At 39.4% G+C, this 26,999-nt stretch overlaps 1 protein-coding gene across 3 annotated transcripts in view; it reads left to right on the top strand.

The window, feature by feature from the left end:
- TULP3 (TUB like protein 3) overlaps nt 1–23,282 on the top strand; it is a 32,353-nt gene extending 9,071 nt beyond the window's left edge. For all 3 annotated transcript variants that reach the window (XM_063148620.1, XM_063148622.1, XM_063148621.1), the window contains exons 2-11: nt 4,139–4,190; nt 8,960–9,122; nt 11,053–11,229; nt 13,270–13,400; nt 15,169–15,366; nt 15,878–15,990; nt 16,364–16,478; nt 18,372–18,470; nt 20,384–20,555; nt 21,112–23,282. In XM_063148620.1, the coding sequence (XP_063004690.1) occupies nt 4,139–4,190; nt 8,960–9,122; nt 11,053–11,229; nt 13,270–13,400; nt 15,169–15,366; nt 15,878–15,990; nt 16,364–16,478; nt 18,372–18,470; nt 20,384–20,555; nt 21,112–21,245 (1,354 nt within the window). In that variant the 3' untranslated portion in view covers nt 21,246–23,282. The remainder of the gene's footprint in view (nt 1–4,138; nt 4,191–8,959; nt 9,123–11,052; nt 11,230–13,269; nt 13,401–15,168; nt 15,367–15,877; nt 15,991–16,363; nt 16,479–18,371; nt 18,471–20,383; nt 20,556–21,111) is intronic.
- Nucleotides 23,283–26,999: the final 3,717 nt, after the last annotated feature.

Genomic DNA, 26,999 nt, shown 5'->3' with positions numbered 1-26,999 from the left:
ATGAGTTATCCTAATGGTTAATTAGTCACTGTGTTAAATAAAAAACTTATTTGCAACCTGAATTCATTTAGCTTCAGTTATTTATGTCTGGATTTTATTGTCTTCTCTGTCATCAATGTCATGTGTACCCTCAAATCCATGGAATACAATGGAATGTATTGAATTTCTCTTGAATAAACTGTAGGATGCATTGAAATCTTACTAAGAGGTGCACTTTCCAGTCCTTGGTCAATTTGTTCAGCTTTCTGCTGAACTGTCTTCAATTCTTCAGTCCTTTCTCTCATGTGGACCCTGGACAGAATGGAAGAACATTTTCAGGCTGGTGGATTGCTTTTATTTTCTTCATTCTGCTTTGATACCAGGATTTTTCATTGTTCTCAGAGTTGGATTATACTGTATGTTTGTGTTTGGCTGATTCAATGGTAATTATTGCCAAGTGCTTAGAACATAAGTATTTTGGTTGTGGGTTTTTTTTTCCCAAGTACAGCATACTCAGGAACACAGACAAGCTGCAGTGAAAACAAGAGTGTTACCTCTGCTTATCCACAGTTTGTAATGCCAGAATTTCAGTGTTATTGAAAAATATGTCCATTCTGAAAGAACTGTCAATAGATGTAGTGTTCCTTTTTTACAGAAAGGAAAATAAATCACACAAAAAGGAAGCTTCAGTTGTATACATGAATATCGGTTAAATAATTTGTTTGTCTTCATTGTGGTTGTTTGCTATTCTGTAAATGGTTAGGAAAGACCAAATTGATTTATAATAAATTTGTTGCATATTCCTATTGCAACACTTTAATTTCTGATTATGAAATGAAAACCAGGCTGATTTTGATTTCAGTAGGAATTTGAGATGCTACCAATTAAAATAAAACTTTTTGCTCCCTGTTAATCTGTGTCAAATCTGTGAACCCCTTTGCATCTTGCCATCTTCTTCCATGTTTTATTAAATATTATTTAAGTTGTTTCCCATTCTCATTTTTATTCTGTATCCTGCACTATCATTAGTGTTTCCTTGTATGTTCTGTTCTGTGTAATCTTTCCTTTCTCTGTGGCACATGTCTGTTACCTGTCATGCAGCTTCAGTAGGATTGCAGGAGGATCCTGGTAAATGTAGCAGTGATGTCTGTGGCAGGATCTCATGTAGGCTGCTGTGCTGCAGTGGTTGGGGACAGGACATTGATACAGATCACTTGAAAATTTTCAGTTCTTATTTATCAAGGGTAAATGGGCAACTGGTTTGGTGGTCAGGATTTTCCCCTGTTTCTAACTGTGGTGTTGTAGCTATGGAAATGCTTCTTATTTTTCCTTTACCTGATGGATATTTAATTTTTCTTCTGGCACATAAACCCTTCAAACAGAAAAGCAAAGGGCTCAGTACTTGGGTGTGGGTATGTCTGACAGAGCACTGATCTGTGTTGTGAGTCCAGCTGAAGGAGGATTCCTGCTTGAAGCCTGCAGCTGGATTAACACACCACTTACATTCCTTAGTGGTGAGCTGTGGGAGTGACTCTGGCACAGCGTTTTCCTGTTAAAGTTTGTAATAACACAAACTCCACTGGGGGAGGGGGGGTAGAAAAAGGTTTAAAGTGTGGGAATTTCTATTTTGACTGGTTATTATGTTTTCATAATGATGAGTTCTAGAAGAAAAGTTGCAGGAGCAGTATAAAAAAATAGCGTGAAAGGGATGTTGTTAAGCTAGTATTTATAGTGCTACATTGCTCATGACTTTATTTTACTGCTTGTGTGAAACTTTGCACTTAAAAATGGCAAGCATTGCTGGTTGCTTTCATTTTGTTTTGCCTGCAACTCAGCAATCTTGGTCTGTGTTTTAAAGTAAATTGTAAGAAAACACTTTGCTATTTTTTTCCTTTATCGAGCTCTGTGACCTGTTAGAATCTTTATGTTCAAGCATCAGTTAAGTACCAGAGTTGAGGCACTGTGTAGTCTGTGTTGTCCTCCTGTTATATAATATAACTTCATTTCAATCTAGGTAGAAAATAATTTAACATACAAAGTAAATAATTTACACTGAAGCTTTCACAGGGCATGTGAGTCCTGCTATTTCAGAACTTTGTCATTTTCCAGGTAGAAAGGAAACCTTGTAAACTTATTTCTTAAAGTGGTAGTGTTTATTTCTTCTGATTTTTTAAAGAAGAGACTCAAATTGCTTGGGGATACATTTTCTGCTAGGAAAAGAAACAAAACCACAGATAGCAGCTTGTACCTACCCAGGACACCTCTGTGTCCATCAGAAGGTGTCTGTAAGTCTGCTCTTGATCACAGGTAGTAGTTTGCTTTATAACAAACTCTCAACTGCAGTTAGCAAATGTCATCAAGTTCTGAAATCAGGAGGTGTATGAGAAGAAAAGGACTCTTCCCTCTCCCTTTTGTTTTTGGCTTTTTTTGTCATGAATATTTTAAGAAGAACTTTCAGTTGGTTTTCAGACTTTGCCAAAAATGGCCTGTTCCATCATCTATGCTATAAATAATAAGCATGTCACCTTTCATGCTGAAGTTCGTGTGACAACTGTTGTATATTGCGCTGCACTGAGTAGATGTGCTTCTGCTTGTTTCTTTCTTAAGTTGTGGCTATTTTCAAGTGAAGATGACTGTATTACTGTAAGTGTTGCTTTGGGGATACACAGCTCTCCATCAATTCAAGAAGGACACTAATTTTTCCAGGCCCTCCGTTCCCTTAGAATCCAAGACCCTGTGTATTACAGGTCTATGTGAGGAGTAACATCAGTTTTTAGAAACAAAATGTTTTCAAGGAATTAGACCTGTTGTGTGATACTTCAAATTCATAGGGGAAAAAAAGTATAGAAATAAGGAAAACTGTGGAATAAAAAAGCAATGGCAGTCTTAACTTGCTTTAAAATACTTCTGGTTGGAAACTCAGTATAAACTTTAGAGTATACAAGTTGTTATATATGATGTGTGTGTACAGAAGTCTTTTTCTGCATATTTCAATCTTCCAGAGCAGGGTCTGTGTTTCCTGGGGTAGTTTGTCTTTAAGGACCTTTGATTTGTCATCTGCTTGCCTGAAGTTGAGTCAAATGTGGTTTGTTAGGGGTTAAGGGTACTCAGGCTTTTCTTCTCTCCTTAGCTCTGTGTGCTGTAATCCAATTTCCATGGCATGTGTTTTGCAGAAACCCCAGATCTGCTCTCTCTGTATATCTCTGGTTTTCCTTGTTGTTAGGGTTATATTCAGCACTGGCTGCCAGCTTGTGACTTTACATCACTGGACATTTATGGATACCTAGACGAGACAGAGAATTTCCTGTTTAAATTGAAATTGTGGCTTGCCATGCTTCTCTGCATGCTAATAATAAAATATATAATGTTTGTCTGCTTCCTACATTAAGTACCTTCTTCCTGATGCTTTCTTACTTCCAGAGAGGTCTTTGTCAAAACTGTTTTGAAGGAAAGAGCACAACTGTGGTCAGCAGAGTATGTGCTTAATCGTCAATTAACGTTTCCCCTTTGTGGGGTTAACTGCTTTAAATTGCATTTTATGGAATAATTCACTATCGTACAAAAGGAAATAGGAAGTCTATATGGAACACAACTCGGAACAAAAAATCAGAGTTATCTCTAAAATACTGAAATAGGGAAATAATTATTTTTTTACCTTTAGGAGTTAATGTCAGATGTTGCAAACACAGATTCTCTCAGGTATTAACTGTAGTTAACTGAACATCTGGCAGGAAGAGAAAATGATGTAGGCTTGACTCCAAGACAAAACTGAATTAATTTGGAATTGGGTATCCAGTGAAGGAGCAGGGACTTTACTGAATTGATCTGAACTGAGTTAAGCCTTCAGGTGTAAACTGTCTCCCAGCCCCACCTCAACAGAGGTTTGTAATCCATCTACCAGTAATGAAGCTTTTGGTGCTTTCAAAGTCTTTCCAGAAAGGTTAGTAAGGGGACTAAAACAGAGTTCAGTCTTATTTATGGCAGAATTTGTTTTATTTTTAATACCTTGTGACTTGGTCTTCATGTGAGATGGAAGTAATGTCTAACAGTCAGTTTGAAGTCTTGATGATGAAGTTGTTGTCTGAAAATATCCTATGTTCTTGTAATGTGAACTGTTTAATAGCAATAATTAATTGATTTGTTTATTTTGCTTTTCCAGCATCTTTGAGGATGAAAGCATGAAACTACGACAGCTGAAACTGCAGAATCAGGTAAATGATAGTGCTGAAGTTGGTAAAGACAAATACAGAAAATCAAACAGCCCTCTAAAGACTTGAGAAATGGGGGTGAAGTGCTAAAAATGGTTGGTCTAATGAACTTCAAAGATTTTAATGGTTTTTGTTAGTTCAAGTCAACCTTGCCATGACTTGTAGTTTTGGTGTGTTTGATTAATTTATTTTTCATGTGTTCTCTTATTTAATTGGGATTGAGTCACTAGAGAGCAGGAATAAATCAAAAGATGGGAAGACTGCAGGGAATTATCCATTTTAGGCATCAACGAAATGGTTTTACTGACCTATAGAACAATCTCTTTAACACTGCTATTGAAAAGGATTTCCACCCTCTTTTGACCTTTATTTTGTTTCCTACAATGAAAATATTTACAGCCAAGCATGGGTCAATTATCAGGATATTGGTCTCAGTTTCTGAAGTACCATATTCTTCAAAGCAATGAAGTATCCATCCTTAATACTCTTTGTGTGTGAAATTTCAAATGCTTGTAAATAGATTAGGCAATGTGAGAGTCATGATTCTCCAGCTGGCCATTTCACATGGACCACAGATCACTATCTTGCATTAAACTCATCTTGTTTAAATTAAAGTATGGTTTTTAGGAAGGCATTTTCTCAGCTAGCATCTTTAAGTCCAGACACAACAGTCTTCAGGGAACTGTTGCAGTGGATAATAATCCTCTTTACCAGAACCTGGTCATTATTTGTAGTCTGAGTTTGCTGGGCTTTGACTTCAGGCACTGAATTTATTATCAACATTATTGGGTCTATATAGGCATTTATCTAAAACACTTCAGAGTCAAGAGGTAAAATTTATCTTTGGTCATATTTGTGGAAGCTACAGTAGTCCTTTATCTGTAGACTATCAAATGACACTTGTTTAAAAACAAACATTTATTTAAAAATAGAATTAATTAAAATAAATGATAAAAGAGCATTTAGTGTCAAATGCCATTTGGTAAGAAATTCCAAAACTAAGGGTGGTCTGACTGCTTGGTGATGAACCTCAGGGTCTGGTTTAGTACTGATCTTGGGTCATAAGCTGGTAATAATCACTGTCTCCTAGTGCTGGGTACTGTGATTTGCTTAGTGTCAGGCCTTGCCATGGGGATGCATGGCTATTCCTCAAAAAAAGCCAGCTGGGCTGGGTGGAATTCCCTCAGAGCAGCTGTCAGTTGCACCATGAAGAAGTCAGTTTAAATAGTTTGTTTCCTTTCACAAATTTGTTTCCATCTTTCTTGGATTTGGTTGAGATTGCAATCATCTGCAAAAGAAACATCTAGAAAATATCACTAAATATATTTTAACTCCTTGCCCTTTGCAAATGAGATTTTTTGAGAAGTGCTGACAATCTCTAATTTAGGAGTTTAGAATTAGGTTTTGGATATTAATTTTAAAGTTTACTTTTACATGAATAGTACTGTGCCTTCTGAAGAAACAGAAGTCAATAGGAGATCACTACCAAATATGATGGACTCATTGCCGGTTGTAGCTGATGCCTTGCTTAATCTGTCATAAACAATTATAGGAATTGAAATTTAAAAAATGCAAAATGTTTTACCCCAGCAGGATCATATATAGAATCTCTGGTCATAAAGAGAATCTGGAATAAGCCATAGCAGAGACATGCCTGTCCATCCATCTTTATGATTGGTTTGGAAACCCTGTAATTGCAGTAAAATATAATTTATAATAGTGCATGACATCAAGTTCCATCTGTGGGCCAGCTCTGCCTGCCAGGATGCCTTTTTCTCCTGGACTACTGCCTTTTCCTTGAGGCAAGAGCGTGTGGTTGCTCAGGCAGTGCTTATTTCCTCATTAGCAGAAGATTTGAGTTTCCTCAGGCGCCTCAGCTCCGAGTGCAGTGCTGCCATCTCCCTGTGCAGAGGGAGTGCGAAGCCTGCCGTGTTTCTGAGTGCGCCTGGTGTGGTGCACTGCTCTTGACATGGAGTTTCACTGGTGCCACCATCACTGCCAGTGTCACTGCTGCCACAGCATGAGCTAAGGGGCAGCTAAAAGAGGAGAGGATGTTCCCTAGCCAGGATCCATCCTGCATGGCCTGCCAGGGTTAGGATTCTACCAACTACTAAGAAGCACAGGATTGCATCTTCAAGGCTGGAGTGGTTGGGACTTTCCTGTATATCAGTTTCCTGCCATCACAGCTGGAGAAAGAAAATACTAAACTAGTTGTCTTAATAGCACACTAGATATTCTCATGTGACTTCTTGGAAGCTCATTTGAACAGGAGCTGGTGGTTTGTGATCCTCCAGTCATCCTACACTCTGATGTTATGGTTTTCTAAGGTGTTTCTGCAAGTATTTAATGCATGGAGCACACAAAATCAAAAACAAATAATGATAATTAGTGTTTGTTATTTATTTGATGGGTTTTGTGTTCTGCTGTCCTGTTCATGCACTATCTACATTTTATGTAGTGATAGTAAATGGATTTTTGCTGTAACACAGAGCTGGAGGAAAAGGCTAATTAGTAGACAAAACGAAACAAAATACCCATTTCCTTTTTCTACTTCCCGAGTGGAATACAGCCAGGAATACATCTTACTGAAGGGCAGGCTGCTCTGCCACCGTATGGAGAGAAAATGAACTGCTGTTGCTGTCCTGACAGTGGACTTGCACATATTTTTTCCATCTCAGTATGCAAAGTGGTAAAGAGAAGCCTTTAAAAAAATTAAGTTACTATCAAGTTTTGTCACTTTGGTTGTCCTGTAGTTCTTGCAAGAAAGGAAGATCAGTCACATAGACCAGCAGTAAACTGTTTTAATGTGAGCTGATCCTATTGGATTGGTGAGTTCAAGAAACCCTTTGATGTAACACAGTGTATAAGAATAATAATTAAAATCTAGACTGGTGAGCAGTGAAATGTTTAAATAAAAGCGTATCTAATAGAATAATCCACTAAATAACTCTTGAAACTACTATATCCGGTGTTGATCCCAAATTCAATTTTACATTCTAACAGTGGCTGTGTATTTTCTTATTTTCTTACTGGCTTGAGGTTGTGACTGTTTTGTGTTTTGTTGGTTTTTAGGGGTTTTGGTTTTTTTTTCCTTGCCTGTCTGTTTGTCAGGTAGAGAAGCCTTAACAACAATTTTTCTCAAATCCTTATTCTGAGTATAATGTTTTGATTGTTGTTTTTCCTCTCTCCTTTAGAGAATTATAAACTATTATGACTTTTTTTACCTTTCATCAGCTTTAATTTAAAAAAGGAACAAGCAACACAAACAAGTGTAAATTCTTCTGAAAGGTCTGACTACCTTCCTAGAAAACACATCTGTATGTAACAATTTCTAAGAATTTTACTTTACTGCTTATTTTTCTTTTCTTATTCTAGACAAATGTTATAATTTCTTTGGAATTCTGTGTAGTTTTTGCTCTGCAGGATAATCTTTGCAAATAATTCTGCAGTAGCAAACACTACCTGTACTGCAGTCCAGTCTTCAAAGGGTAATTCTGAGTTTAAATTAAAAAAAGTAATTTTGTTTCAAGGTATTTGTTTTTGTTTGTTTGTTTGTTTGTTTGTTGTATTTGAGGTTTTGTATGTTTGGTTGTGGGTGGTTGGGTTTTTGGGTTTTGGGTTTTTTCTTTTAGATAAGTGAAAAAAACAGACAAAATAAAGAATCAAGGGCTGAGTTATATTGGAATTCCTCAGGGAGAGGTTGCCTGAGGAACAAAACTCACTTGAGATAAAAAGACTAATAGTAGAGGGAAAAACCAACAAGAGAAAAAGAATAACGGGAGAGAAAAGGGCTCCAAAAATATCTGTGTCTCAAATGGATTGTATTGTTGGTACTGATGAATTGTTTATCTGGTACTGCATCAAAACTAAACATAATTTGATGGAGAAATGGTTTCTGTCATCAAAAACAATTTTCAGGGTTGTTCAGGTACCTAAGAGATAGCTACAGATAAACTGCATCTACTGTAAGGACCTTGCAAGTTGTTTGCATAATGGTGCAGGATATTAGAATATGATTTTTCCTTCTTCATGCATCACCTTTGATTTAAGGACTAAGCAGGTCTGTCTAAAATGGCACCATGTCCCTTTTTGCCTTGATTTGAGTCTAGAAGTTGTTTCTGTTCTTGTTGAATAGGAAATCTTAAGTATCAAATATATATATATCTTGAAGAAATAATGTTTTCATTTTTAGCATTTGGACTTACTAGTCTTTCCTTTCAGTCCTGAATTATATGGAAAAATTTTGCAAGGTAGATAAAATTTATTTTTAGTGGGTCATTCCTATTTTAATTACTGTTACTTGTCTCCCCACTTTAAGTCTTATCTCTCAGCACTGGTTTCTGGGAACTATTTGCTTTAAGTTTTCCCTATAAGGTGATATCTTTTGAGATAAAAACCTTTTCCTTTGCAAGTCCTGACTGTTTCATACTGGATTATGGATGACTGCTGAAATTTTTGTTAAGGATTTGTCTATTTTTGTTAAGGATTGCTGCAATTGAGACTGAGTGAAAGGATTTAACTGGTAGTCTCAAGACAGGTCAGAAAATAAGGAGGTGTCCATGTCAACGTCTTGTGGAGAGTCAAAGTCAGTATCTCACTCCAAAACCACGGTGATATCTGTGTGTTAGATTTTTGTAAGAGCTCACAAGAATACTTCAGGTTTATTTGACATTCTGATCAGGGACATGTCCTTGCCAAGTGGCTGAGGCATGGATTCTGCCTCTCTAGATGTGGTTACTCATCTCTGTTTCCTGCTTTTCTTTATTCCACAGAGAGCCCTTCTAGAGAAGAAGCAGAGGAAGAAACGTCTCGATCCGTTGATGGTGCAGCCAAATCCTGAGGCCAAGCCACGCAGGTCAAAGCCCAAAGGGTGCGAGGAGCAGACTCCTTTAGTAGAAACTCCTACCCCTGTCCACAGTGATGTTGTTTTACATGGTAAATAATCAACCTGATTGCAGCAGGCTTCTCCAAAATCCCAGTGCATGCATTATGTCACAGATGGGTGGTTACATTCCTGTGGTAGGGGTCAAGTGATAAGATTGATTACATACTTTTCTATATACAAAAGTTGAATTGTAGTACAATATGGTTAAGCAATTCTAAACTGTGAAAGCAAGCAAAAACCTCACCTTGATTTTTGTGACAGCTGTAAATCTTCATGTACCCTTGAGTAATATCTCCCTTGTTTTAGGCTAGAAGAACTGTAGAAATGGGCTGGCAACTTCTATAAAGGTGGGGACATACAAATCAAAAGTAAAAAAATCTTCTGAGGCTGTAAGATAAAGAAAATAATTCAGTAGTGACTGCTTCTACAGTGTTTCCTTATGGTGTCATGGATTCTTCACCTCAAGGTTGCGTATGACTGAATGATAAAGTGGAGAAGGCAAACAAAAAGTGTTGTGAACACTGTGTTAGACTCTTAATAGTTTTTACCTCTGGTTGGGCTTCACTGGGACAACTGAAACATGACAGGTTATAGTGGTCCACAGAGTCACAAGTACAAAGTGCTATCAGGGCCAAAGGCAATAACTCGGTGGTCTCGAAACATTGCAGTAAAATAGTGACCATTATTTTAGGAGTGAAAAGAAATGCAGTAGTGAGAGCCTTAGGATTCCCATGTCACAAGGAGATGAAAAGAGCAGCAATGAGATCCTTACATTCCAGTGGAAGTGTCAGGAAGTTGTTTATGAGAGTCAGGATCCCATCAGCCTATCAAGAAAGTTATGGGAAACATTCTAAGGCTTTGAGGTGTTTGCTGTTGCAGGATGTTGTAATACATGCCTTGTATTGATAGCAAATTAATATGCACAGTAGAATTTTAAACCTCCAAACAAGGGGTATTACCTGGTTTGAAGATCACAGTTGGATCTATGTTATCCCGTCTCTCTTGTATATTTTTCTTGTTCTTGTTCAAAATATTCTTTGAATATTTGTCTTGTTCTCCAGATGCCTTTCAGGATCATAGGATGGGATGGAAAGTGGTGGTATTTGTGCTAGCATTTATATGCCTAAAATCAGTAAAATCAGGTGTAAGAAAGCTTCTGTTAAAAGGCACTTTCAAGTCAAGAAGAGAATGAGAGATAAGATAGGTATAACTTTTAAGGTAGAAGTATTCAGTAAGACTCAAATGAAAACTTAACTGCTCATTCACTACCTTTCATAGTTCTGAGGCTTCCTCAGTGCAAGCAAGTCCTGGTAAGATGTGGTAACAGCAGTAAGCATGTCAGAAATACAATGCCTAGATAAAGCAGAAGAGTTTTAAGAAGGAAGACAGTGGGAAAACAAGAATTCCAAAGCTGGAGCTACACTTAGGTATTATGTGCTATATAATCAGTGTTATGCCAGACCCTGACATCAAGATGCTGCCACCAAGTGTGGTGCACAGCTGTGTTGTATGATTTAAACATGAAAATTTTATTTAACAAAAAGATACAGGGTTTTTTTTATGTCTGTGGCTGTAGATACTTTTATCAAATTGATTTGTGGTGTTCACTGTAGAGTACTCACTGGCATAAGAACAAACAAACAACGTGAAGGAAAAGAAAATAAGGGAGATATCTGTAAATAAATTGAAAACTGTCAAGGTGCATGACAAGTACAACTTGTTTTAATTGCTTAAGCCTTTGTAAAAAGGTAAATAAAATCACTACATTTAAATAGGGAGAAACTGATATGTTTAAAGTAATAGGCAGTCTGTACCAGAGTCAGGCCTGACTCCTCCTTTCTGAAAAAAAATGAACAAGTATATTTAATACTTTAAAGAGATGCTAGAGGAAGGGAAGATGAAAAGAGCCACCATCCTGGGGTGCATCTTTGGCCATAAAAAAAATAGACTTTGGAATTTTTGTTTCATTTGGTCCTGCAGGCATTGATGGACCAGCTGCTTTGCTGAAATCAGAAGTTCAGGATTTGGGGACCAATCTCCAAACTCTGTCTGTTGGATCTACCAAACCAGAAGACAATGCAGATAAGGAAAATGATGGAGAGATTGTAACAGACACAGCAAGCAAGCCAGATCTGCAAGAAATATTACAGAAAAGAGGTAAGAGTTAATAATGGGTAAATGTCTTTTTTGGGGCTCTTCTATAACTTTATTTCAGTGGTGTTAAAAAATGAGGAATCATGAAACAAATGTCTGTAGGATATCACTTTTAAAAGAGCTACTACATTCTATAGCATGTGGAAGTGCAGTGCTGCAATTCCTTTTCCTGATATTATTTTAACCATACCAATTATATTTTAAGGGTTTCTTAATGTGCTGTATTCTGGTCTTTCCAAGGAAATTGCTGACAAAATGCTATACCACATTTTGCTAAAGTTTGGGGTGTTTTTATTGCAGATATGTTATGTCTTGATAAGGTGCTTGAATATTTTCACAACAGCAGGACCCTTCAGTAAATGCCATGATTTAACTCTTTAGGAGACTAACAGGAAAGGTGTTTTTTTTCTGAGTCACAGGCTGTCACAGTCAGTAGTTTTTGAGTTATATATTCAGTAATGATATCCCATTGAGTAATTTCCTAGTGGAGTGTCAAGCTCTGTCTGCCAAGTATCTTAAGTTGCTGCCAGTACTACAGGAAACCTTTTTTTGTTGCATGCAGTCTAAGCACTTTGCAGTAAAATAATGGCTAGTGTTTAATTTAGTATACAGCTTGTTTTTATTTTGCAGAGCTTGTCTCCCAGAATGTTTCCCGTACACTGCAGATATTGAGGTGCTGTCACATTCAGAGATATTGTCATCCAGTTTTCAGATGGCACAGCTGCTTACTTACAGATAGCAACATTACACAAGAGTTGGAAAAGGAAAGAGGAGAGAATATCCAGTAACTTCAGGGGAAATTAGTGGAGGTAGAATATAAACAGTGAGTTTTGAAATTGGCTGGAGTACCAGGGTCAACGCCTTTCCTCTTCCCAAATGTCCCTTGGGAAGTTTACTGACAGGTTGTTAAGACTGGATTTTTCTGTTTTATCTGAGACTTCCAGCAATGCCCCTTTGCAATGCCGTGTCAGAGCATTGTTACAATATATGTTCTCAGAAAATGATTCAGGTTAAGCAGGTTGTCTGTAATGCTTTAGATACATTTCCTTTCTACAGCCAAATTAAAGAAAAGAATCACAGAACAAAATCTTGGATGCACACAATCAGTTTGGTTGGAAAAGACTTTTGAGGTCATTGAGTCCAACCTGTGACCTAACACCACTTTGTCACCTAGACAGTGGCACGAAGTGCCACTTCCAGTCTCTCCTTAAACACCTCCAGGGACAGTGACTCCACCACCTCCCTTGGCAGCTCTTTCCAACTCCCAGTCACCCTTTCTGTGAAGAACTTTTTCCTAATGATCAATTGATGTTGCAGTTCCAAGTGGAAGGACACACCAAATAGTGATGTGTACAGAACCTCTTCATAAATGTCTTTATGAAAAGTTATTTTAGTAATATACCCACAGTCATCTCTACAGGACTGTGCTTAGCTTAAGATTAAATAAGTCCTGAAACTTCTCAGTTTGCGCTTCAGTTTCAGAAATCAAGTAATTATTAGTATTTATGAATCTGATGAATGTAAGAACAGGAGGGGCTCTTACTGAAAAATTGACATACCCTGTTTCAGGGACAAGACTGAGGGAAAGTGGTAAAGGATGTAAACTGTACAGAGTCCAATTTATGGGATAGGTGTCAGCATATCGATCTGGATTTCCTTTTATTGTTGTTGCTCTTAAGACATGGAGGACTTTTCTGCATGAACATATGCAAAGTAAGTTCAATGACAACATAAACTAAGCAATATGTTATGTCATGGAATATCAAGTAAAATCCATATTAATAAAGGCCTGACAGCTGCTTAATCATCTATGCAGTGACTGCTGCAAAATATCAGTAGGAATTAAATTGCAAGGCTTAGGAAGAGATACAGCACATGAAGAAAATCAGCAGTTGAAACAGAAATTAGGAATAATCAGTTGAAAAAGCAGAAATTAAGACTGTGACTAGGTATTCAAGAGTCATATATGAATTAGTGATGCCATGAACTCATGACACCTACTTTCAGAGATTACATGCTTAAATCCATGCTGTATTCTGACAGGAATTTCAGGCAGTTTGAATTTTGATGAGGAGGACACAGAAGAGGAGGAAGCTAGTAAGAGACCAGTATCTCATTCACCAAACCCTGAATCTGAGAGGCCTAGTTCTGCATCCAGCGAGAAGTCTTTTGCAGTAAGTGTCTTGAAATCGATTTCTGATAAGCACTGGACATGTTCCTCATTTTAGTGATAACCCCTGGAACACTGGGTTAAAATACAGTAGCTGCAAGTACAGTAGCCAGCAATATTATTCCCTGAAAGCAGAGTAAGGTCAAGATTGTCACGCTCTCTGACTGAAGGGACACTGAGTTAAACATGAAGACTTAGCAATGATCAGAGGAACAATTGTGGGTGGAGGATCCTAGGGAGCCTAATCAGAGAACAGGGGTGATAGTGCTGACTCACTGTGTTCCCATAAAGGAGACAGACTGGGCCTTTGTCTCTGCAAAATTCACCAAAATGACTCAGAAGCTCTGAAATGCCATGCAAACATAGGAGGGATTTCTTCCTGAGGGTTTGTGGCATTTATTGTGGGATGCAAAGAGAAACAGAATTTTGGAATGGAACAGAGAATACTGGGATTGGACAAACATCATATAGGATGTTTGGGGGAAGAAACTTAAGAGGGAAAAGAAGGGTATCAAGGTGGATCAGGGAGTAATAAACATGGGAAGACAGGGATTAAAGGGGGTAAAAAGCATCAGATATGTGTAAACAACTGCAGAACAGTCTGCTCAAGTCTTGTGCCTTGATTACTTCAGCATATCCCACTCTTTTCTGTAACTCTACTTCTATTTCTTGTGTGAATGTGTTTGTATGTGTGTGTGCGTGTGTGTGATATAGATACATGCATACGCACATATGTTGGCAAATTATGTGCTGGACTAGCCAGTGAGTTGGGAGACCAGCATCAGGAAGACGCAGGGTCTGAGATAGCTCAGATCAGATAAAGACCATGGCGTTTGAGCATGGATGCTGGACACCCTTCAAAGTCCATGGTGTGGGAGATGCACCTGAGTGTATTTGTGAGGTGACTGTGTATATGATGCCCTGCACTAGTAGTGCAAGAGGTCTGGGTATCAGCTTCTTGGGAGATTGGGCTGTGGGTGCAAAGTGCTGGAGATACAGGTGCTGGAGTGGGGAAAGGGGTGAGACCCTCCAGTGCATTTCAAATCTATGTATGTGTATCTGTGCTATTCACTCAGGTTTCTTACTGGCTGTACCTGGAAATGGGGATAAAACTGTAACTTCATCTTGAAGGCCCAGATAAAAGAGGAATCTCTTGGGTGCTGCAGTTCATAGGATTCAGCTACCTCTAAGAGAAAATTAGTTTTATGACCTGTACCAGATTTCCATTAGAATTTAAATTCCTTTGATTATTCTGTGCATCTTGACTATACACATTTTTCTAAGGCTGTTCCAACATTTAGTTGATATGGTTCCACCAGCAGCTGACTCCCTTTCTGCTACTGTTCTGAACCAACATAATCTTAGCACTCATTTCAGTCACAAAATCCCAGCCTGTCTTACTGCAGCATCCATCAGTCCTGCTTTATCCTACTCTTTTATTTTCCACAGCATTTGAAGTTCTAAAAGCAAAGAGGTTCTTTGTGTAGAATATTTACAGCATCTCATCCTATTTCTCCCTTTCTAGCAAATCACTCATGTCTGCTTAATGGGTACTTTTTCTCTTTTCTCCTTGGAGACCTAGTCTTTCCTCAGAGTAAAACCTTCAGCTGCTTTCTTCTGAGAAAATACAGGTGATATCTTGTTTAACCTTCCTTTCCTCAGTATCTTCTGGAGACATGATATCTTATGTTTCAAAAAACCACAATTTTCTTGTGGAATACCAGAGTCTCTGATCTGATATTAATTTGCTAATATGATGCTTCTTCCCATAGGAAACAGGTGCTTCCTCTAGTCCATCCCCTCAGGCAGATGCACAGCTGGGAGAAGTAGAGAACTTGGAGGATTTTGCATTGCGCCCTGCACCCCGTGGAATTAGTGTCAAGTGTCGAATCACTAGAGATAAAAAGGGAATGGACCGGGGGCTCTTCCCTACTTACTACATGCACCTGGAAAGGGATGACAACAAAAAGGTATTGGAAGCAGCCCACATTATCTTGGCTATTGTACTCCTACCAAAAAATCTGTTTGGTGCAAGGGAGAGCTTTTGATAAGAAACCTGTAGCGGAGGACAGCCATCATGCAGATGAGGACAGCATATGTTTGGCCAAGGCACCAAGGACAGAATTAGCATGTAATTAGCATTGTATTGTGGTTTAAAAGCCATAATACAGTGAAAGATGAATTTGAAAAAGAATAAAAATGTTCAATGTTAAAAAAGAGCAGGGAGACTGAACTGCTCCAGAAGAAAAGGAGGGAAGACTAGAAAGGACAGGTGCATTAAATCTGGACTGCCAAGTGAGCTGATGGAGAGAGAGGATTTCAGGCTGGGCACTTTGGAAGAGAACAAAATTGTGGAGACAGTAATACTAAAACAGAACAAAAAAGGGAGTGCATACAGGAAATGGAGAGATAACAATTTGGATAGCAATGTCTCTGCGTTCTTACAAAGCACCAGCCTTGATCAAAGTTTTGTTTTTCCAGACATTCCTTCTTGCAGGGAGAAAAAGAAAGAAGAGCAAAACATCCAATTACCTCATATCAGTTGATCCAACTGATTTATCTCGGAAAGGGGAAAGTTTCATTGGAAAACTCAGGTGAGCCTCACAGATGAAAACTACAGACAGTTGAGATAGGATTTTAATTCAGTTGTGGTTATGACTGGCAATCTGGTTTATATTCAAAGAGCATGAACCTGCATTGTTCTGCTTCCTGTAATCTATATTCACTTGGGTTGGCAGCCTTCTTCAGCATTGCCATTCACTCTGGTAACTCAGAGAACGAATTTTCTAGATGCTTCTCCAGGATAGGTTACAGGCTCACATGGGCATGTCACAGAAGCTCCTTACTGAGCTGGCAGCAGAAAGATTCAGCTGGCAGATGTGTGGTTTTGCTGTGTTGTACAAATACTTTTGACAAAAGTTTCTACTGATGCCTCTCTTTCTGTGTTTTTCCATAACCTGACATTAGGTCAAACCTCATGGGAACCAAATTTACAGTCTATGACCATGGTGTTAACCCAGTCAAGGCACAAAGTCTAGTGGAAAAGGCTCATACAAGACAGGAGCTCGCAGCTATTTGTTATGTAAGTACTGCCTCTCCCTTTTGCCCCGTTCTTTGTGCCTGGTTACCGAGGAAAAACAGCTTGCAAAATCGTGCTGCTGCCAGCCTCCTCCACTTAACTTTGGAACCAAGTGACCAATTTCTACCAGATACAACCAGAGACAGAGGCCTCACAGATAAATTCTTACAAGTTTAATGAAAAAAACAAACCAATGTCGGGAGCGGGAGAAACACCTAAACGAACATCCTTATGACCTTCTTATGTGGCCAATTCAGTGTGTGGCCAGTCACACATGCTTTACATGGAGCCAGACACAGCTGCCTCCGGCCCAGCTGGTATCTGGTAGACCCTGAGAAGGAACTGGGAGTACCCAGTGAAACAGAATTAGTTTGTGCAGAACCAAAGGCATTTTGAGGCATAGGAGTGAGCTGGTATTATTTCAGTAGCACCTTGTTGGTGGTAAGGATGTGGTTCCAGGGTAAATTGTGATTCACTCTAGTTCTGTTTTAGAGATGTTCTGCTCTTGTGAATCACCTCAGTATAGGATTCAGAGTAAGGAGGCACTTGTGGAGACTACAGAATTACATGAGAATTCTCATGTCACATTGTTTTGTATTCTGGTCCTACAGTTTGAGTAGAATTTGAGGTTCTCTACAAAAAAATTGCTGTGAAGTGTAAGGATTTTTATTTTTCTCACAGGTGTTTTTACTTTTCTTACAGAAGCTTAAAGATGCATTTTCCTGCTGGAGCAGTGTCTTGATTTTTTGCTTTTGCTCTTCATCTTAATGGCACTTGGGAAGAAATTGATGTGATAATTCCAGTACTAGCCCGTTTACAGAAGTATTACCAGATATTTTCTTTGTATATAGTATTCTTCAGTTTCCTACCTTGCTGGATACAGCAAGGTGTTAGTATGAGCACAGACAGTTAATATAAAGTCAGCTTTTCAGAAATCTGAACTTTTATATATAAGGAGTTTTTAAAGTTTAAATATGAGTAAAATCAGTACCCTCATTCTTATACAATCCCCTAGATTTTTTGAAGTGACATAATAGAGGTTGCAGGTCCAAAGACCTGTGTCTGCAAAATGCATTAATGTGTTAGGAAAAGCTGTATCACTTCTGTCAATCAATTCAATACTTCTAAACGATTCTGGCTTTTAATTGGTCTTTGAGAATTTTAAAGGTTATCAAAGATGTTGTTACAGAACATTTTAAATGGACCCTTGGATTTTGGCTGATACTCTTAAATAAATGGTTTGAGAACACCAGGACTTTTTTCCTTTGCTTTTTGTACTCAAGCCACTTGGAGCAGTCTCCTTCAGTACTCTGGAAAAAATCTGCTTAAGATTGAGGCCTGGATAGTTGCTGAATACTTCCCTTCCTGGGTCTGTTCTTAAACATTTATAAAACAGTATGATTTGAGAGAAAATTGTAGGTGTGTTCTTAAACACAAATAACAGCACCTGAAGAAAAATGTCATTCGTGGTTCAGAAACATTTTAGACTAACTGGTGATATACAGACGACACAGAGTCAAGTCAAAGATATTTTGCCTCCATCATAGTTAAGGCTTGTTCACTAGCAATATTTCAACACATTACTGCTGCAAGTGCAAAAAACTTATGCCTGGAAATTGCACTTGTATAATTTTGTTGTAAATGTTTTAGTAGGTAAGAAATGCACTCCAAATTAGTTTATACCATGCACATCTCCTAATATTGCTCTCTCAATGAGAAAGGGAGAGAAAGCAGTTCTCACTGACTAAACACAGTTGCAAATATGTAACTGATGCTACAGTTGCAGCCAGCAAACTTCTAAAAACTAGTACAAATGGTGATACAAGTTTTGCATCTTTCTTTCTCTGAGGTGAAGTATCTCATTTACTGAAAAAAATGGCTTTCCTTGTCTTTCAGGAAACTAATATCTTAGGATTTAAGGGTCCCAGAAAAATGTCTGTGATCATTCCAGGAATGAACATGAATCATAAGCGAATTCCAATCCGTCCACGAAATGTGAGTTATGAAGTTTGGTCATGTTTCAGATTGAAGGAAGAGGTTAAAACTTCCCTGTAGAGGCCTGGGTGTGGCTGACAGTCAGAGCTTTTAGGGGCCAGGGCTTTAGCAAGTCTCCTGGAGAATAAATACAATGTCGCCCAAACGTGTTGATTAATTTGTTCTTGCCTTCTGCCTACTCTGTAGCTTTCTGAATAGTATTTGTATCCTTACGGGTCCTTTGGGCAGCCTAAATATGATTTCCTTCTCTCTCCCTTGTTGCTGTTGCACCTACAAGGCGCCCTCATGGTGAGACCCTGTTGTGCTGAGGGCTGGATGAACACTGGGCACACTTGCTTCTCCCAGGAGCTCCATTCTGAGCCAGGATGTGGATTGTGACAGATAGACAATAGACAGATTAGGTGCTGCTGGTGCAATAACAAGGGAATAAATACATTTTTGATCAGAATGCTATTAGCTTTTTTGTAGGAGCAGCAGAAAAAGAGGGTTCTTGAAGAAGGAGGGATGAGGACAAGATGGAGTTTTGTTGTGACTATTTAGTGAGGATTTTTCATAGATATGAGAGGCATTAGAGCTAAAAGCTTACAGAACAGTATCTGAAGGTATGTTCAGGTATGTGATGAAAATTGTTAGGTTCCCTTAATGTGGGTTTTATGTTTGGTGAGAGAAGACCAAAAGGCAGAAAGAAAAGGTACCAACTGAAAGGTGTGGTCAATGTTTTAAGCTAGAAGGTGGTATTTGCAGCCATGTTGAGAGTAGATATGAGTAGGACGAGAATGTGTTTCCTGAGGTCGGGGAAAAAAATAACTTAAAAATTGGAAATAGAGAATCATGACAGCCCAGAAAAGAGATTTAATTCTTGTGAATGGTCAGAAAAATTGTATCTGGAAGTGCTCATTTATCATTGTCTTTGAGTTGGTGTTGCCATCTCTCCTATTAGTACAGTAATGGTTCCATGGCCCTGCCTTAAATTTTCTCCCCTAAAACTAAATGCGCTTGGTGCAGTTGGTGCCAGTTCTTAGGGGTTTGATTTGAATTTTTTAAAAGTAAATATAGATAAAACTAAAAAGTAACTAAACTGAACAGGAAGTTTTATTTAGGTTATCCTCAAAGATCCACTATGGTATCTTCGTATAACACTGAAGCACATACTATAGCCACATCAGTCAGACCTCCACAACAGGTTGTTTTCTGAGCATTTTTTCCTCTTAGTACCTTAAGCTTGGACTGTTTTTCTTCAGAGTTTTAACATAGATAGTTTTGATTTTATTTCTTGCAGAACTTTTAAAATTAAATCATATGTCATATTTCACTACAACCTGAATCTCCTTGCAATTCATTGTTTGTCAAATTTAATATGCTGGTTTACTTCCTTTTTGTATCTTTTTGGTTTTATTTCTCTCTGATTTTCATACTGGGCATCACTCATTAGACCCAATAAGATGACATTTAATCTTACATTCTACTCCAGCCTTTGGACTTTCTACTGAGGCACCTCAGGGCCTGGCACTATGCAGTTAATTGTGGATTATTTTCTTTTATTTCAAAGTTTACAGTGTTAGTAATGGGAACTGGATGCAACAGGATCAGAGAAAGATTATGAGACTCAGAAGTAATTCATGCCAGCAGGATGGCAATTATCTGTGGACTCTGAATTTCTCCCTTTCCTGAACACACATTTCCTTCCCTATCACTCTTTTTACTTTATTGAGTGAAAAGAATGCTTGGACTGGGAATCTATAAAAGTATCTTCCTGGTATTTGCAGAAAGTATTCAGTAGGACTGAGTTTAAGTGTTATCAGTGTGTTTCATTACACAGGGAATGAAGTGACAGAGTGCACACACAAGAGAGGTGGTACTTAGAGGCAGAGACATTCCAAATCTGATAAAATATATTTCTTTCTTCTGAACAGGAGCATGAGGGTCTGCTGTCAAAATGGCAAAACAAAAATTTAGAAAACCTCATTGAATTGCACAACAAGGCTCCAGTCTGGAATGATGACACTCAATCCTATGTTTTGAACTTCCATGGGAGGGTCACTCAGGCCTCAGTGAAGAACTTCCAGATTGTCCATGACAATGACCGTAAGAGTCTGGTGGAGAGTGTGTGGGACTTACTTAAACAGGGAGCACCTAATTTATTTTATGAGGGTTGGGAGGAATAGGACACCCTTCCTAGAGGAGGGAAACTGGGTAAAGGAAGCTAGTTAGTTCATGATTACTGGGGACTTCTGAGCTGTCAGGAAAATTATATAAGGCCTCCTTTTTTCTGGGGTGGATGCAGACTCTGCTGTCCATAACTGCAGCAAAAGAGGGGGCAAATGAAAGCTTCCTGAAGTGAAAGACAAGGTCTAATACAGCACCTTCAGGCCAGCAAAAGAATGGTTTGAGCTGTGGTTCTGAGAAGAAAAATCTCTAGAATAGCACAGTCACTCTAGAGGACAGATTTCAAGGCCACTCTGGTGAGAAAGGATGGATACACCAACCACATATATTTGGGACTGGCAGATATGGGGAGAGTTTGTGATTGGGTTTTGTTTTGCCTTTTTTTTTTTTTTTTTTTTTTTTTTTTTTTTTTTGTTTATTTTTTTCTTTTGCTTCACTGTGAAATTGTTCATCTCTGAATGTCTTTTCTCCCCAGCTGACTACATCGTGATGCAGTTTGGTCGTGTAGCAGAAGATGTGTTCACTCTGGACTATAATTACCCTCTCTGTGCTCTTCAGGCTTTTGCTATTGGACTCTCCAGCTTTGACAGCAAATTGGTCTGTGAGTGAGGGACAACAGACATGGAACTCACTCCCACCCCTACATCTTGTAAGAGTTGCAGGTGTAGCAATGAAGAGCATATTGGAAGGGAAATGGAGGACAGACTTCTGCAGGCTTATTAGAAAACCAGTTCCAGTCTTCAGAGCATTACGGGAGTTGACAGCAGACCACCTTGGGAGCAACCTCTGTATGGCCTGTGGAAGAGCAAGAAATCTAGGTGATGTTTCTGTCATTGGTGTTGATTCTGCTTTTAGAATCCTTATTTACAGATGCTGCATGAGAGTGGGCTAAGCCCACTTATTGCAACTCCTTGCAGCTAGAATTAGAAAAATAATGGCTAAATGTTCATTTACCTTGAAGCTTCCACAACGCCTGGGAGATGATGCTACTCAAGAGTTCCTAAGCAAATGAACTCAGAAAAAAAGAGAACAGCTGGAGTTGGCTCTAATACAACACGTTTACTCTGTGGAATGACTGTCTGCTAAGACTGATACTCCATTTCCCTCTCAGTATTCTAATTTCTCTCCATCCCTTGACAGTCTTTTTACCAAACTAAGAACAATCAAATCTGAAACACTCCCTTTTCGGTGGCTGATATTATATTCATTGCTACTTCTGTTACTTCTAACCATGTGAAAAATGAGACTGAATACATGATAGAATCTGGCTGAATTTGGCAGAAGATAGTATTGTAACAATATACAGTACCACTTCTGAAAAGCAGTGTTCTGATTGGTTGAATCTAGACTGTAAACTGATGAAAAATATTTTTAATTATGCTATTGTTCATGAAATTTGCTGCATTTTTAGGTATAAGTTTGTGACCAATTTTATTTTTTTTAACGTGAGATTATCTCAAGGCATGACATATTAAAGTAGATTTTGTATAAATAATTTTAACTTGCCTATAAGAAGGAGTTACCTCAAAAAGAGATTACAGGTATTTTCAAAGGCATTGGTAAGTTTATTGTAATTGTACCACAAGGCTCTGCAATGTGTCCTTCCAATGTTCCATTTCTAATACTGGATGTACAGTATGGAGACTGTGTCACAGCATGGAACCCTTGATTCATGTGGCCTTAACTCACCAGGGTGGATTGCAGCACAGTGTGGCCTGAAGCCCTCAGTGCACACATCTTCTGTGTACTGAAGCACAGAATATTACTGTCTTGCCTGCTTCTTGCCTATTACCCATATTCACAATAGTTTGGAGAAGTCTGTCCCTCTACTGAGACAAGAGTTAGGTGTTCTCCAGCTTTGGATATTGTCCTTGTCAGCAGACTAACTCTGTTTCAAGCTGTAAAGAGCAGATATTTTGCTTTTGGTCTCTGGAGTCTTTGCAATGGTAGATATCACTTGTGCTTTCAAACTAACAAAACTTTGTGAAGACGATTTCCGATATTGCCAGAAAGAATAATGATCATAGTCACAAAGTAAATGCTGTATTTAACTGTAAAATAATGAATTGAGGCTGAGAAGTCCAGCTCTTTTATCTTTCAGATGAGCATTTTTCAGTAGCTGCTGAGATATTTCCTTGAGATGATCTTATCAGAAAAGCAGTCAGTGAAGAGAACTTGAATGCTGATGGATCTGTTTTGTGCCTTCCTGCTCATCAGGCTGAGGATGAGACCTGGCAGTGCTTTCCAGCTGTGCTCTTCTGAAGTCTTGGCTGATGGGTCTGCATTCCCTCTGCCCATCCAGGAAAGGAAGTCAGCTTGTGTACCTGTCTGATTACTTTTCTGACTAGGAATGTGTGAAAGAAATTGCCTTATGTTATTTTGGGGTGACCTGAAGGTAGGATGCTAATTTCTGATTCAAGATGATTTTCTGTGTGCCCAGAAAGCATCCTTTTACTTAATTAGCCTTGTCAGCAGTGACTCTTCAAGCTATTTCTTGACATCAAACGATCATGTCACAGCCCCTCAGTCAAATTATGCAGACAGATGAACTGATTCAGTCATCTTTATCAGATACTGTTTTACATTAATTGTATTTATAACTTTTATATCTAAATGAAAATAAACTAATTTATATATGGAAAAGTCTTTAATTCTAAATGATTGTTTTTATTTTGCTGTTACTTGTGGGTGTACTTAGTTCCTTCTCTGTGACTTATTACCTCAGTTTCTTTAAATTTCTTGAATATCATAATTTTCTTCTTACTCTTTTCCTTTGTAATTCTCAGTTCCCATTCTTTGTGGTGTTGGATATTCTTCCCATACACTTGGAAATCTGGGAATAAATGTAAGGGTAGTCTCTCTAATACTTTTACCCCCTCCCTCCCCCAATATTATCAGGTATTGCTGTAGTTCTTGGTTTCTATTTGATTGTTTAAGCTAGTTCCATTTCTCTGCCCCATGTTTCTAATGTTTTTCCCAGCATCCAGCTAGGGCATTTGAGATGGTCCTTACTGCATTTTCCCACCTTCCATCTGAACCCATTCAACTGTTGAAGCACATAAGTTAATGTTTTCTGAATCAGGTACTGGAGTCATACAAGGCTAGGAAGAATATCAAGTTGAAGTGGTTATATTTTCCTATTTCCACTGAGAGATGTATGAAGCTCAATAAGAGGAGACATGATGGATCTGGTAATCAGAAACTGGCACAGCTCTCAACATGCAAGCCCTATTCTTCAAACACCTCTGTTTTTTCCACTATTTCCATCTGAGCCAAATTAGTCTTAGAGGGAAGAGAAAAAATTAAGTGGGAAACATGACTGGGCACTTGTTCTTAACACAGTAATATTAGCTGAATATGTGCAAATGTAGCATGCTAGAAACCCCAGCAAGATCTTAAAGAAGCATATTAAATGGTTAAACTGGAGTCCTAAAGGCAAGCCTAGCAGATGGAAATGGCTCTTAGGCTGTTATAGGCTCTTGGGCTTACAAACATAAAAGACAGTGAATTATTTCTTGTGCTTTTAGGGCTGTCTCAGTCTCATTGAGGTTTTGCTGCTGAAATTGGTAGCAGTAGGACATGAGGTTTTGCTACTGTTAGTATAATGGTTACCCCTATACTAATAATTAATTAATGTGCTCCTCTACTTGCTGGGATTAACAGCTCTGTAAATCTCTTGGATGACATTGAATTAGGTTTCCTGTTCCTGATACAGAAGACAAGCAAAACCCTTCCCTGTGATTTACAAGTTGAGTTAAGAGTTTGTGTATAGTCCTGTGAAACAGAGACATGGACAGATTCCTTCTTTTGCAGAGTCAGGAATCTAATCTTTGCCACAGGATCAAACTGTTGTACCTAACTGCAGTTTGGAACTAAGTAATCCTAGGGCCAAGAGATTTGGCCCAGCATACAGTTATGAAAGAGAGTAGAAAAACAGCACTGATGTGTAAGGGCTCCCTTACTAACAAGGAAAACAACCAGCTCCCACTGTGAGGTGGCAATGACTGAAACCCCTGCCAGGAAAGAAGGCAGAGATCCTGTACCAGTGTTAACTCTTGTATCTTTTGAACTGTACACTCTATAGTTTCTGTTTTCTCATTGCATCCCTCAAGGTGTTCTATATAGAATTATTCTTTCCTCCCTGGAAGCTGGAGGTCACTTCTTCTGTTCCAAAATGGGAGAAAGATCCAGAAGCAAACTAACTTCACCAACATGCTTTAAGGTAAAGGCTATCGTAACCATAACTTATGGTAATTTAACATTCAATTTAGAATGTTCAATTTAGAACGTTCAATTTAATGTTCAATTTAGAATGTTCAATTTAACGTTCAATTTATGTATTCATAAATGGGTGAAAATATTCCAGAGGCTGAAATTTTTGATCATTTAATTTGATTCAATTAATATCTCCATACAAGGCAACCCATTGCACTACCCACAGCAAAACAGCTGAAAATTTTGGTGAAAACAAAGGATTTTTTTAAAAGCTTAATTGAATTGAGCCCTTTGTTTATTATAGGGAAAGTAATAGTAATTTACTATGGTGGGGGGAAAGGGCTTTATTTTAAAAACTGCATAAGAAAATCATACTGATAGAGTACAAATAGGGTTGGGGAATTAATCTGATAAGTTTGCCCAACTCTCTCAGCTTTCTGTTCTAAGCAGAATCGTTTAGCTCTGCAGTATGTCCAGTAAAAAAACCCAAACAACCCACCACTAAAAAACCTGTATTCTCCTGAGTGAATTTCCATCTGCAACTGACTGAAGTCCTGCAAACAATTTGTGTGATGATTCACAGGAAGGAATAGGTTTCAATTCCTTCTCTTTGAGCTGTGTTGGTTTGGCAAGGAAATAGGAGCAAAACAATGTTAGTCACAATTATGAGACCTGGCCTAGAATTCCCACTGAATATATGTGATGAGAAGTGAATTACCTTTCATATAGATTGTGGTTTTTTAAAATACAGCTTAATAGAAAATATATTATAGCTTTTAAAATATATCTTAATAGAAACAGTGACTAAAGTGGTTTATATAAAAAACAACAAAACACACACCCTGAAAATCGTTTCACTGAATGTTGTGACATAATCTTATTTATATTGTATATACTCTTCATTTCTACAGTTGTATCAGAAAATCTTATTTTTATGAAATTGATGGGTCTTGTTGCTGAGGCCTTAGGACACATTTAGGACCTGTTTCCTGGTCTCTGCAATTTTCACTGCTATTTGAAAGAGTTAGGAACTTTTTTAGCTTTGAGTTCCTACAAAAAAAAACTCAGTTTCTTTGATATACTGAAGTTTTGAAGAAAGACAACCAGGTTATAACTCTTCACAGGTAGTTCCAGCCACCTGTGGCAAAATCACTTGCCGGAGCCGTGGAAAAGTTTGGTTCGCTGATGCAGCTGCATTCCCCGCGCTGCTGCTAGGACGTAGCTACATTTACTAAACTTGCTGGTTTCCTCTGCTTTTGTTTTGTGGATGTGGCTTTTCTCAGTCTCATATCGGCATTTTCTAGCGCAGCATTCCTGTATGAACTGGGTGGAAAGGAGCAGTTCCGACCTGAGACTGAGAAAAGCCACGGGGAGACACCGCTTTGCTGGTGGCTGGGGCTGTTTGTTCCGCGGTGCTGGCTGGGAATCACGGCCGCTCTCTGGCTGGGAATCACGGCCGCTCTCTGAGGGGCTCCGCAGCCGCCGGGCCGCGCCTGGCGCGCAGGGGGGAGCCCGGGAGCCGCGTCCCTGCCCGGGCGGCGCGGGGCTGTCCCGGGGCCGGAGCGCCCTCACGGGGCTTGGCCCATGGCCCCAGGGAAAGCACCAGGCAAGCGGCGGCGTTCCCGGGGATCCGAGGCCGGCCCGTCCGGGCCGCGCACTCCAAGTTCTCCCGGGCCGGGCGCCGCGCCTGCTCCCGATTCCTGGAGGCGGCGGCGGCGTCCCGCCCGCTCCCGGCGCTGCCGAGCCGCCCCCTTCCCCCGCTCCCGGCCGCCCGCCCGGAGTTTCCTTCCCCCGCCCCCGCGGGCCCCTCTTCCGGCCATTGCCCGCGTTCCCTCCGCCCCGGTCACACACGGCCCCCGGCCGAGGAGCGCCCGGCCCCGCCGGGTTTTGTTCCCAACTCCGCCTCGGCCCTTCTCCCGCTGCCCCCCGCCCCCCGCCAGTCCCCTCCCAGCCCCGTCCCAGCCCCTGCCTTAGCCGGCAGTCCCTCCCTCCCTCGGCCGCCTTCATTTCATACCAACTCTCATTCCTCGCATTCCTCACTTCCTCCTTTCAAACTCCAGGGGAAATAAAAACCCTCCCTTTTCCTCCCAAACTCCTGCCCGGCCGCCCCCCCGCCCGCCGCCGCCCGGGCTCGCCGTCCCGCCGGCC

The sequence above is a fragment of the Melospiza melodia genome, chromosome 2 (assembly GCF_035770615.1).
Source record: "Melospiza melodia melodia isolate bMelMel2 chromosome 2, bMelMel2.pri, whole genome shotgun sequence".
NCBI classification, from domain to species: domain Eukaryota; kingdom Metazoa; phylum Chordata; class Aves; order Passeriformes; family Passerellidae; genus Melospiza; species Melospiza melodia.
Note: the sequence above shows the minus strand (reverse complement) of the source record. Positions and strands in the feature narration are given on the sequence as shown.